At 39.3% G+C, this 13,276-nt stretch overlaps 1 protein-coding gene across 18 annotated transcripts in view; it reads left to right on the forward strand.

The window, feature by feature from the left end:
• Positions 1-450: 450 nt before the first annotated feature.
• csf1b (colony stimulating factor 1b (macrophage)) overlaps positions 451-13,276 on the forward strand; it is a 29,155-nt gene continuing 16,329 nt past the window's right edge. For 4 of the 18 annotated variants that reach the window (XR_016115461.1, XR_016115462.1, XM_088999821.1 and 1 more), the window contains exons 1-2: positions 451-684; positions 12,444-12,879. Coding sequence is in view for 11 of the 18 variants with exons in the window: in XM_088999821.1 (XP_088855947.1) it covers positions 12,748-12,879 (132 nt within the window). In the remaining 7 variants the exon portion in view is untranslated. Of the gene's footprint in view, positions 689-12,443; positions 12,880-13,276 lie in introns of all 18 variants that reach the window. The other 14 variants (XR_016115440.1, XM_088999757.1, XM_088999726.1 and 11 more) reach the window with 9 other exon arrangements.

Here is a 13,276-nt window from a genome sequence, read left to right on the forward strand (position 1 = left end):
AAATGTCAAGAAAGAAACCAACACATCACATGGCTCGATTATTCCAGATGCACAGATGGCAGCAATACAACAGCACAAGATCAACACAATGCATATTACACAAAATAATGTGACAGTAAGCCTCTGTTGTTTCCCCCATGTTGGCCTGGTTGCAGTCATTTTAATCTGGCCCCACAAGTTTTTGGCTCAAAGCAGGCATCACATTTCTTTGGCTCTGAATAAGTTCAGGAGTTCAAATGTTAATTTGGATGTGTGCACTTTAATATGGATCTGTTTATTAGCCATTTGAATATTTTATACACAGGATGAAATTAATTTCAAAAGTTCACGTACAGCACACACAAAACAACAACAACCAGAAGTTATGCTCAAATGTGCAAAGGCTTAGATGTATCTTGTCTGCGAGACAAGGGGTGGGAGGTCTGTATAAGGGCTGTCTGTCTGCAGACACGGTTAGTCTCAGTTTGACTCTGCAAGAGGAGCACATCAGCCAACACATTCGAAGCACGCCACATGGCAACGTACACAATTCCCCCAGCATGAGAGTCCTACCTGTGGAGTGAAACTGAATACAAGAGAGGAATCGCTTTGCTTCAATGTGTGTGGCAGAGGATTTGTTTCCCATTGTCAAACACATACCAGATGACCATCCTTGTGCCAACCCTGATTCAGAGCAAGGCTAAGGTAGGTGAGAACTTCTCACTTTTCTTTTGAAATTGCATGTGTTTTCATAACTTGCCGCCCCTTTACTAAAGGCTTTATACACTGTGTGTGAACATGCAAGTTACATTTTCTTGAATTGTATTTTATTGCCTTAATGTCATTCGCTGGGGTTGTAAATTTTAAATTGGAATGAATTGTCTTAATTATAAATGTTGATCAGCTTCCTTCTCATTTTTTTACAGTTTGAATATGTTATTTTTATATTTTATATTAGTTGTCTTCAGTAATGCATTGTCCATTCAAGCAATCAATTGCAGGCATGGCCAAGAAGGCTTCATAATCAGCTGCGATAGGACTCTTAAAGGGCAAACGACGTCACTTTTTTGTTTTTTAACTGACAGCAGAAAAACATTTTATAGCATCTAAAATACCCAAAACACGCAGTATGATATTTTTATTCAAATGCAAAACACCAATAAAAATGACTTAAAGTGTCCAAAATCTGCCAAAAAATTGAGCTGTGAATTGGGCATTTTCAGAAAGTCCCGCCCCCAGTTCGTGACGTCACGCCAAGACGTCTTGCATTGCTTGTGAATCAAAACAATGGCTTCAGATTCGGAGAATATGCTTTGTTGTTACACATCCAGTTATCAATATGATTCAAACAGTTCTGAAGAGGAAAGCATACATGTTTGCAATCCATTAAATAATTATATGTCCCATTTTGAGGCAACATTGGGGGAAAATCTCTCACCCAAAAAAAAAGAGGCACAAAATGGCGACCTCAAGTGGCCACCTCCGCTTCCACAGGCTGATAAATTCCTTATATGGAGCTTGGATGCCCTCTTCTGTCGGCTTTTGGGCGCAACACGGTTCTCAGACCAAACATGTAAAGCAAAATCCATTGATGTTGATGAAGGACTGCTACAATGTGTCTTTTTTCGGTCAGGGGGCGGTCCTTTCATGACGTCACGTATGGACTCGTCACCAACTCAAAAACAAGACTTCCTGAATATTCAGAACGAGTCTTAAAACGTAAAATATAGCTATATGCGGTGGAATCTTATTAAAATACGCCCAGTAGAAGTTATTTGAAGCCATTTTACAAATTATGGACACAACTTGTTCGGAGACGTCGGTTGTCTTTTAAAGTTAATATGAACTGTAAATTCAAGAGCGTGACTGAATAGACAAGCCAAATTCCTGAATGTTGTTTGTCCTTCACAATAGACAGAAAACGAAAAGAAAATATAACTTGTCGTTGGCCCCGGGTGGCATGAGAAGCAATTTATCATCTAATTCATTGCAGATGTTGGCCAGACTTCAAATCATGTTTTGGCCAAGCTTCCAATCCTTTCTGTCTTGAAATCAATTCAGTTCCGAGCATGTCTGCCACCCGTTTGTATCTTATTGTTGAAAAGGAAGAATCAAATGTGCTGGTCATGTGACAGAAAACATTTGAGTGGTGACTGTGTTTGAGGCACATCTGCTGATCATCGTATTTTACTCATAAACTTGAGTGAAATGAAGTCCATCTGGCACCCATTTCACAGGTACACTTGCCAAAATGCCTTGGTAGCAGCCATAAGTCAGTCTGAGGAAACATTTTTTTCAGCTTTACATTTTCTGAACCAATGATTGACTACAACAAAGTCCTCCACCGGTCTTTTTATGTTGATTTCATGCGCCACTAAACGGCACTCACTGGCAAATTTCCAGTGAGGGGGCATGTCAAATCAACTCCTCCCTTGAAATATTTCACTGTAATTTAAAGTAACCCTTCCATGTCAAAATACACATTTCATATCGGAATCGTGGGGAATATGAGAAAAAAGAGAAGATGTTAACAATTAAGCATGGAGATATACTTTGAGTGCAATACTTTCCAAGTTAGAAGAATATACACATTGAGTTGCCTTTCAGTGTATTTAAATCATTTTAACAAAATTCTACATTGAAATCAACTTTTGGTTGTATTTACTCAAATTTATTTAATCAAGTGGCTGTTTCCAGATATATTTTTTTTCAGGTGAAATTGTGCTTTTGACTGATCATAGGTTATTTTCTTTTATTTCTTTTTATTTCATTCAGTTGAAATAGGCATCTTGTTTTTTGAAACAAAATATCAATTACATTAAAAGAATGTTCATTTCAAATAATTACATTTTTACAATAAGGTCGAAAATAAAGCTAGTTGTTTTTTTATTTGAGATTAAATATCTCATTTCATTCACTGCCAGACGATGTGAAAATATGTGTCCACTCCAGTGCCAGGGTTTTTGTCATTGTCACTCTAATTCCAGGATCCACAGAATATTCAGTTTTAGGACTGCATAAACATTCAATGCACTGTAAGAAACCTTAAACTCTCTTTCATCAGAAAAAAAAGAAATAATTCCTAAATTATATGGGTCTGGAGTTATCTGAACTTGAAATGTGGGTGGCTGTCCAAAATACAATGCAATACCAGTGCTTGAAATAACATCTGCCCGGAGGCCCAGGGCGTACAACTTTTACGTCGGGCGTACAACTTTCAAAAAGTCTCGGCCCAGGTGGCCGACAACTTCTTCAAGAAAAAAAAAAAAAAAAAAAAGATTATTTTCAAATCAAACGTTTGTTTTATTCAATAAAGCAAAAGCTACAAGCAAACCGCTACAAGCCATGTGGACTCCTCTTTCTAAGCGGCTTTCAAAACTCTCAAGTACACTTTTCAGTAACGGTATAGTCCGAAGCACGAAACAGGCTTCTGATTGGCTGCCGTGCCGAGTATGCAAATTGCCAAATTGCCAAACGAACGTCCGTGACTGAAAAGTGTACTTGAGAGTTTTGAAAGCTGCTTAGAAAGAGTAGGCCACGTGGCTTTGAGCAGACAACGCAACGCAAACATTGCATTGTGCACCATGACGACAAACGACAACTAGAGCAAAATCTTCAGCAAGGGATACTTATCATAAATTAAGCAAGGGAGCATTTGTGGTAGGTACTTCCTCAATTTAAAAAATCCTTTATACTTCGCAACAATGTTTTTTTTTTTTTTTTTTTTGCAATTAGTCATCTTATTGTGTTTCAAGTTATGAAAAATGGGGCAAGCAACTTTATGGCCGGGCAGGCAACTTTTCAGAGTTGTCTGCCCGAGTGGCCGCTAACTTTTTGTCATGAGTTTCAGACACTGGCAATACATACATATTGGTTTATATCGCGCTGTAACAGCAACAAACAGCTGAAACTGTAACAAAGCTCTAACACGGAAATAAGGGAAATATTGCTCCTTGTGGAAGGGAAAAACATTGCCAGATGTTGGGCCAGCGCTTTATCGGCACTCGAGCAAGAAAAAACAAAACCCAAACAAATTTGAGAATGGCGGTTTACATCCTATTTTCAATTCCTGAATAAATTCATGAATGGCAGTGAATGAGTTAATGTTGTTATCAACATTCATCAAGTACATTTCGAGTAAATTTGGGACCTTGGGATCTTTTGGCACTTTTTCTTTAAGCTTGAATGCATGGCTTTATATTTTGTTTACTTTTTAATTTTTCCACATACTAGGTTATTGAAGCAAAATAACACCGGGTGGACAACACAGAGTGTGCAACAAATCAAATATTTTTTGTGCATGTTTCTCTTTTTCTCCCACCGCTCTTTATGAAGGATGGTAGACACATGAGACGTCAACACTAAGAAAACGGGACGCTCTGCATCTATAATGTCACTGCCGCAATCAGGAATGTGAAGTTGAAGACTCAGCAAAGCATCAATATGTAAATGCGAGCATCTCCCTTATGTGTTTCATTTTCTACAGTTGTTTTTTTTTTTGAGTGCATTAAGTGAGTACCATGGGTTGCTGAGAATTATGTGCTGTTGATTAAAGTCTTGGCAATAATTGCTCAGTGTTGCAATCAGGAGGCAGTTTACTGAAATTGCATTTGGTGGGGAAAAGGACTGCCCATGGAAATGTTGACATCATCATCAAGTCCAAGTAATTGCTATCTCGTAATAGTGTGCGACATATGAAGGTTTGCATTAGTCTGACTACTACTGGATTAAGTAAGGTGTGCAATGTGTCATGATTAAAATATATGCGAACCATTTCCCATATCACTGATGAGAAATAAGGCTCAATAAACTGGAGCTTCTCAGTCTTACCAGAGTGATGGCTGATTTATGTCAAGTGTGCAACCACTGTGGGGCAAACACATGACACTGAAAATACCAGTGGTTGTTTAGATTCCTTAGTTTGTATTTAACTTTGTGTTTTTGATTTTTGTATTTGACTCCTGCTGAGGACACAGCAGTGATGGTATGCCATTTTGATTCTGTCTCGAAGAAAGTGGCCACACAGTCGTGTGATGGGATATTCAAACAGAACTCAAACAACTCTGTTTGGCTAAATTAATGGAAATGTGATTTAGAGTTGTGAGATTTTAGTATGAATGACATGGATTTGTTTTTGTCAATAGTGACTTTTGTACTTGGTAGTTTGGGGAACGAAAAAAGGCATCTTTTATGAAATTAATAATTTCTTGGAACATGGACTTTGTTGACAGTATGTACAATAGCATAGTTTGAAACTAAGAGCTAATTTTTGGGTGTTGAGTGATGTGAAGGACGACAATTTTATGCAGGTTTATGAAAAAAAAAAAAATCTGCACAGATTGCCTTAACTCATTCACTGCCATTCCCAAATTTATTTGGGAATTGAAAATGGGATGCAGAGTGCCATTCCTGAATTTGGCTGTTTTTTTTTTTTTTTTTTTTGCGGGGTATGCTGATAAGGCGTTGCTCAGACCTCTGGCAATGTTTTTTCCCTTCCACGAGAGGGCAGCTTTTCCTCCTTTTTCCATGTTGCCGCTTTGTTCCAGCTTCACCTGTTGTGAAAGCACTATACTGTATAAACCATTATGGATGTCTTGCATTGTATTTTGGACAGGTACCCTCATTTTAAGCTCATAGAACTCCAGACCCGTATAATTGAGGAATTAACTCTTTTTTCCTGATCAAAGAAGAGCGTCTAAGTTTTCTTACGCTGCAGGTTGAATATTTATGTATTCTAAAACTCAATATCCTGTGGGTCCTGCCATTTTAATGAAAAAATACCAAAACCCTGGCACTGAAGTGGACACATTTTGCACACATTTGTCTGGCAGTGAATGAGTTAAAAACTATGTTATAGTTACTCTTGAATATATTTATTAGTATGAAAGCACTGGTTGTGATGCTGATTTCCTGATGAATTCAAGTTGGAACCACATATGCTTGCCTGCGGGGTTCCCAGTGGTGATCTCTGTGTGAAGCCTGCGCTGTCCTAGATGGAGTTGGGTCAACAAGCGCAGGGGTGGTCCTGGAAAAAATGTTCATCTTTAAAAATTTCAACCCATCCAAGTCAACTTTTAAGTATGATTGACTTAAGATATCCTGGAAAACATATAATAGTGTGAGGTACCAGTTGTAAAGCAGATGGCGTGGAAAATGGTTGACTGGTTCGTACGTGGTCCTGGGTTCAAATCCGGGCTTTAGTGTGTGTTTGCATGTTCTCCCCGGGGCTGTGTGGGTTTTCTCCGGATACTTCGGTTTCCTCCCACATTCCCAAAACATGCATGGTGGATTAACGGAACACTTTAAGTTGTCCTGAGGTGTGATTGTGAGTGTGAATAGTTATTCTTCAATGTGGGCCCTGTGATTGCCTGGACAGCAATTCAGGGTGGGATAGACTCCAGCATGCCCGTGACCTTTGTGAGGATACCTGTATTGGATACTGGATAGATGGTGATTTCGAAAAGTCCTTGGAAAAAATGTCATTTGAAAGATATTATAAATCTCACCTTTTGGTTTTCCTGCAAAGGTGCGTGCGGAGGCCTCTATTTTTACAGTATCATGCTATGTAAGTAAAGATTTTGTTTAAATAATTTTGAATAATAATCCATTTCATTTATAAGCGTCTTTCAAAACTCTCAAGGTCACTTTACAGTCACAGGATAAGTTTTTCTGTCATACGCGCCAGAGTACACTCAACCCGGAAGTAACTCAAATAGAATAGGAAGACAAATAGATAGAAATAGCCATTAGATAGCCAAGCTTGAAAAAAAACATTGTGTATAATGTGATGAAAGCCTTTAGCGCCACGACAAAATACATGGCAGGAATTATGTGAAAGTTCATAATCCAGCAATCAATGAAACGATGATGCATGTTTCAAAAAATGTCTGACTGTAGGGTAGTGCACCTTATTGCTCACACAGACAAAACACTTAATGCTGCAACTACTGCACAACGCCAGATCACGGCTAGCGTCTATCTTCTCTATGTGGCCCATAGGGACAATAACCCTCCGTCCTTTTTCTATACACTTTGTGACTGCTTTATTTCCTGTATATGATAGTTGTCCATGTTAAGCGCTTTGTTGCAACTTCATCTGTTGTTAAAGCACTATATAAATAAATATGTTTAGTATTGTAAATCGTTGACCCTGCTCAGGAATCCCACAAGGTTATTCTCACTTAATGTAATATATTGATGTTTACTTAGATAGCAGACTACAATTCATTCCCACAGCACTTACCTCACTTTCTTATTGTAGTTGTAGTATCAAAGTCAAAGAAACGCATCAAAGAATATGCGTTTCTTATTTTTGGGGATTTACATGAAACTGTGTCTCCTGTGTAATTCTATGCCACTGCCGTTCTATGCCACTTCCTCTAAACCTTCCTACTCAAGTGTTTTCTTTATGATCTTTGTAAAGGGAGTTAATGTATAAAAGAAGAACACAGAAAAAGTAGAAATCTAATGTAATATTTTGATAATTAAATACAATTTCACAAAGGTCTGTTGAATGATCAGGTGGGTGAAAAATAATGTGATTTTAACTGAAAATTGTCCAGTCCACCTCTTGAGTAAATTTGTCCAAATTATCTGGGTTGCTTTGTACAAAACATTTCCTTGAGTTATTTTTTTTGTTTTCACAAAATGACCCAATTATTTTTTGAGTATTTCAGCAAAAGTACTTTCTTTCTGAACTTTTTGCCCCCAATAAAAAGTCTTCCAGGAAGCATTTTGGAGTCTAAATTTGGCAATGGTCGCCTCATATGCTCAGGATTGTGACTCATTAAATGTCTCATTACCTCACGACATGGTTTGCTGGCAATTATACGAACACAACTTTCTTTCCCTGAACTCTCCGTAATTCAATTTACCAAATTCTCTTCAAACACATGAGACAATGGTGCTATTGATAGCATGCAGACAGTCATTTTCTGTCTTCCCAATTCTCAAAATAGAGTTGCCACATGGTTGTCCACACATAGATACATAATTAATTTGTCTGCTTCTATAAATCAAAGATCATTTGATGTTCAAAACATTTCACGTAAAGGAAGCTGACATTTTTACAAGTGTGAAATTCATGTGTAGTTGTTGTTGCTGTGACTTTCAGCTTTCTCCACAGTGACTCATTCACATGACTTTTTTTTGCCCTCGCTGACACAGTATAAAATGTATTATATTTACTTCTCTCATTCCACTGGGTATTGTTATTATTGCTTTATTTTTATAAAAGGTATTAATAATAATAATAATAATAATAATAATAATAATAATAATAATAATAATAATAATAATAATAATAATAATAATAATATACATTTCACTTATAAGTGCCTTTCAAAACTCTCAAGGACACTTTACAGTCACATAATTTTTTCGTGGGGGTAGCAGCGGCAGCCATTCGCGCCAGCGTTCAGGTTTAGTGGCAAGAAAGGCGTGTAAATAAAATTCATGAAACAATTATTCTTATTATCCCGATTATTTTTGTTCTTTTAAATTATTTTCATTATTATTATTATTATTATGATGATAGCGGGACCTTACAGAGTGTCCCCCTCCTGCCTATCAGTTTGCGCTGACCAGCTGGCTCCAGTCTTTACACAAATCTTCAACAGATCCCTGGAGCAGTGTGAAGGCCCATCATGCTTCAAACATTCTACCATCATCCCAGTTCCCAAGAAACTGGCAACATCCGAATTGACCGACTATAGGCCTGTCGCTCTGACGTCTGTGGTCATGAAGTCCTATGAGCGCCTTGTGCTGAACTGCTGAAAGAACATCACCTGCATACTCCACAAACAGGTCTGTGGAGGATGCAGTCAATATTGGGCTGCACCATATCCTTGAGCACCTCGACAACACAGGAACCTACGCAAGGATCCTGTTTGTGGACGTCAGCTCTGCGTTTAACACCATCATCCCGGAACTCCTCACCCCCAAACTTCTCCAGCTTGGTGTGTCCCCTATGATCTGCCAGTGGATCCTCAGCTTCCTGACTGGACGGACACAACAGGTCAGACTGGGAAAAATATCATCCTCAACACGGACCACTCGTAATAGAGCCCTACAGGGACGTCCTTCCTCCACTGCTCTTCTCCCTCTACACAAACGACTGCGCCTCAACATACCCAGCTGTCCAATTCATAAAGTTCGCAGACGACACCACGGTCATCGGTCTCATCAAAGTCAGTGCCGAGTCAGTGTACCGACAACAAGAGGAGCAGCTGGAGCTCTGGTGCTGTTGACACAACCAAGAGCCAAACACGATCAAAATGACGGTAGAGATGATCGTGGACTTTAGGAAACATCCATCACAACAGCTGCCTTTCACACATCAAGACCTTCAAGTTCTTGGAAATCACAGTCTCCCAAGACATAAAGTGGGAAGTCACCACCAACTCCATCCTGAGAAAGGCCCAACAGACAATATACTTCCTGAGGCTGCTGAAGAAGCATGGCCTGCCACAGAAGGTGCTACGACATTTCTACATGGCATTCATCAAATCAATCAATTGTTCTATCACGGTTTGGTTCAGAAAATGGATAAAATCCAACTTCAGCAGACTGTTAGGACGGCGGAAAGAAATCATTGGCACCTCCTACCCACTTTCCAGGACTTGCACACTGCAATATTCAAGACAAGAGCACTGAAAATCCTACTGGACCCTCCACACCCTGCCCACCACGTTTTCCACCTACGCCCCTCAGGCAGGCGCTACCGATCCACGCGCACTCCCCCCGTCACCATTAACTCTCTAAATAGTAACCCGAGTATAACTGTATAGTGCCTCTTTTCAATTTTGCACAACCCTGTGGAACAGTATCCCATTATAATCATTGTAGCTCCAGCTCTGAACTCACTTGAACCACTGCTTCAGCTTGAAACTTGGCACATTGTCTCACAGTTGTTCCTGAGAGGTACCACTTACATTAAGGAATTAGATTAGATTAGCCTTTATTAGAGTCCTCCATACTTCTTTGTCATGTCTTCTTTATGATGATACTATTGCAGTGTGTTCTACCGGAGACAAATTCCTTGTGTGTTCTACATACTTGGTCAATAAATATGATTGATTCTGATTCTGCCATCCATCAATTTTCCGATCCGCTTAAACCTCACAAGGACTGTGGGGGATGCTGGAGCATATCCCAGCTGTCTTGGGGCAATAGGCAGGGTGAACCGGTTGAATTCGGCCCTCAGTTTGTATCTGCTGATAATTTTGCAACACACCACACACAAAGTGATATCACAATGACTGGCCATGCTGCAGGCCTCTGACCTCAGGCTTCACTTGAACCCTTACACTCTGGTCATTTCAGATGAGCAATTTCAAGGGTAGTAAAGATTTGTTTCTTAATAATCTATCTTGTCTATTTGGGATGAAGGTCAAGCCAGAGTTGGTGAAGTGGAGAGTTTATTTTCGAGCAACATACTGGTTTCACATAAATAATTATTCAAATAGACTGTCAGATATAACCAAATACAAATAATTAAAAGTGCATTTTAAACCACTCTGACTGACTCAAACCATGTGGCGTTGCAATTTAGAGGAGACATTTGAATCCCGCCTACTGGTTTTCCAATGTAGTTAGTTTGACAATGATGACCAAAAAAAAAAAAAAAGATGTCAGTGACAACATAGTCAGATGTTTAACAACTTTTAGAATTATTTCGCTTCAGACGTGAGGCGATGAGCAATCTCAAAATCTCTGAGGATGTCGAGACCTACACAGAAGTAAATTTGTTTGGGTTTTGAGAGGTTGAACACGCATTTACTTATTCAGCTTGGAGCAGACGTAGGATCCAACTATACCTACTGTACTTAAAGGACAACCGACACCTCTGGAAAAGTTGTGTCCATAATTTGTAAAATCACTTGAAATGACTTCTACTGAGCGTATTTTACAAAGATTCCACCGCATATAGCTATATTTTACATTTTAAGACTCGCGCTGAATATTCAGGAAGTCTTGTTTTCGAGTTGATGACGATGCCTGACCTGACGGCACGTCTGGAACGGCCCTGACAGAGAAAGCGACGCACAATACATTTTGGGTACTTTGGTTGGTCTGAAAACTTCGTGTTAATGGAGAAATTAGAAGGAAAACACAAATAACGTGATGGTGAATCGTTGTGTGTTGCACCAAGACTACTATTTGATATGAGTTGACACAAATTCCCAGCAGACAAATCAGCCCATTTCCAATGGAGCTTGGGCGCCATCTTGTACATTTTCCGGGACGCTACATTGGAGTCCTGACGGCTCAATTGATACGGAAGTACTTCTGTAATCGATTGCAAACATTTATGCTTTCCTCTTCAGAACTATTTGAATCATATACATAACTGGAAGAGTAACAAGAAAGCATCTTCTCTGAATCTGAAGTCATTGTTTTGATTTTAGAGCAAGGCACGACGTACTGGCGTGATGTCACGAACAAGGGGGCGGGACCTTCTGAAACTGAAACTTTCTGAGGTCATTTTGAAGTTGTTTTGGGACACTTTAATTAACTCATTTCTATTGGTGTTTTTCATTTAACCAAAATATCAGCCTGCGTGTTTTGGGTATTTTAGATGCTATAAAACGTTCTTCTGATGTCAGTTAGGAAACAAAAAAATGGTGTCTGTTGTCCTTTAATGTGCACTATTGTGAAGACAACTCTAAATTGGCTATGGGACAATATATTGGTCTGCGACACATCTGCTGACTCAAAATCAGGATACAATTGTTAAGTGTAGCGTAGGCACAACTCTTGTAGTTGACGTCTGATTCAAAGACCTTCAACACATTAGCAGCAGATGATAATATTTCAAAAATGTCTCAGATGTGGCCATTGAAGTGCAGTACACTTCATGAGAATGTCAGATTTGTCAAACCGAGGTAGAATGTTCCATGTCTGCATGTTCTCAGATTTTAATTATTTGGTATTTGTAAACAACTGATTGATTTGCTCATTAGTAAAGTGTTAACAGCAGTAATTATGCTAATCTTGGGGATGTACTTGATCCAACACAGCAGCTAACTTTTGCCAAAATACAAATAGAATCGGTCTGTGTATTCAGCTGAACTCACGATCTCGGAGAGTACATCAAAACGGAACAAATGCATATTAATGAATAAATCAAAGTCTCCCCAATCAACAACAAACGTTTTGGACAAAGAAGTGAGGAAAACTCACACAAAAAATCACACAAGTCAAACAAAAGTTTTTGTTTGACTTGTGCATCATTGTACTTGATTCGGTGATAGATATCCATTTTTTACACGTGACTTTTATGACTGTATGATTCCTGGAAGCATATTTCCACTCACTTGTGACAAAGAAGGGCCACATTCCGCATGGTCATGAGCTGTGAGTCTTGATCACAAACCCGGTTACAAGCGGATACATTTAGTTTTATTCACACTATGTACGGGGTATCCCTTGGAGATTGGGCGATAAATTAGGTCATTCCACAGGGACTCAAAGTCAAGCTGTGGCTCCTCTAGAGAGAATTCAGAGGAGGTGGCTCAAGCATGTGCTTCGTGGACCCCCACCCCCGGATGACTATGTATCCTGAATGGCCAGGGAATGCCTCAGCATCCCCCCGGAAGAGTTGGGAGAAGTGGAGGGGCGAGGGGAATCTGGCCTTCCCGGCTGAAGTGGCTGCCTGCGCGGCCCAACCGCAGATAAGCGATAGATAATGGATTAACAGATTGATTGATAGCTCACAGTCTTTAAATGTTTTCATGAATTATCTTGAACGTTCTACCCAGGGGCTTTATGGTATATGACTTGGCTGAGGTGCTCGCTCCAGGTAGTGACTACTGGCCTGATTGCCCTGAGCAATATCAGGCAATCACTATCTCACAGCAAATAATTCACAGGCACCTTTTCTTGTTTCTCTTTCTGACTGTGAGTGAGACCAATATTTTTTGCACACCTTCCATGTAGTACTTTTTTTCATTGTCTAATTCGAAATTACATTTGCATGCTGCACATTGCTGGCAGGCTTGTTTTTGGTGGTATTGCGAATAATGTTCCAATTATGCGAAAATTATCTTTAAAAAAAATCACAAACCCTGTAGAGTGATTTTTTTCATTAAGAGTTTTGATGCGTCATGCATACTTTCAGCTGCTCTAAATGTTCCTGAAAGCTGAACTCATTGAATCATGGAACCACATCACACAAGAGATGTCACATTTCCCATTTCATGTGGCTTTTTTAATTGTTGTCATACTTCCTGTTGAAGTGCTTTCATACATTCTCATGCAAGTGCATAGCAGTTTGGAATGTTTGAAAATGTGATGG

Source organism: Hippocampus bargibanti, linkage group LG01 (assembly GCF_051943395.1).
Source record: "Hippocampus bargibanti isolate YZ-2025 linkage group LG01, ASM5194339v1, whole genome shotgun sequence".
In the NCBI taxonomy this organism is placed as follows: Eukaryota; Metazoa; Chordata; class Actinopteri; order Syngnathiformes; family Syngnathidae; genus Hippocampus; species Hippocampus bargibanti.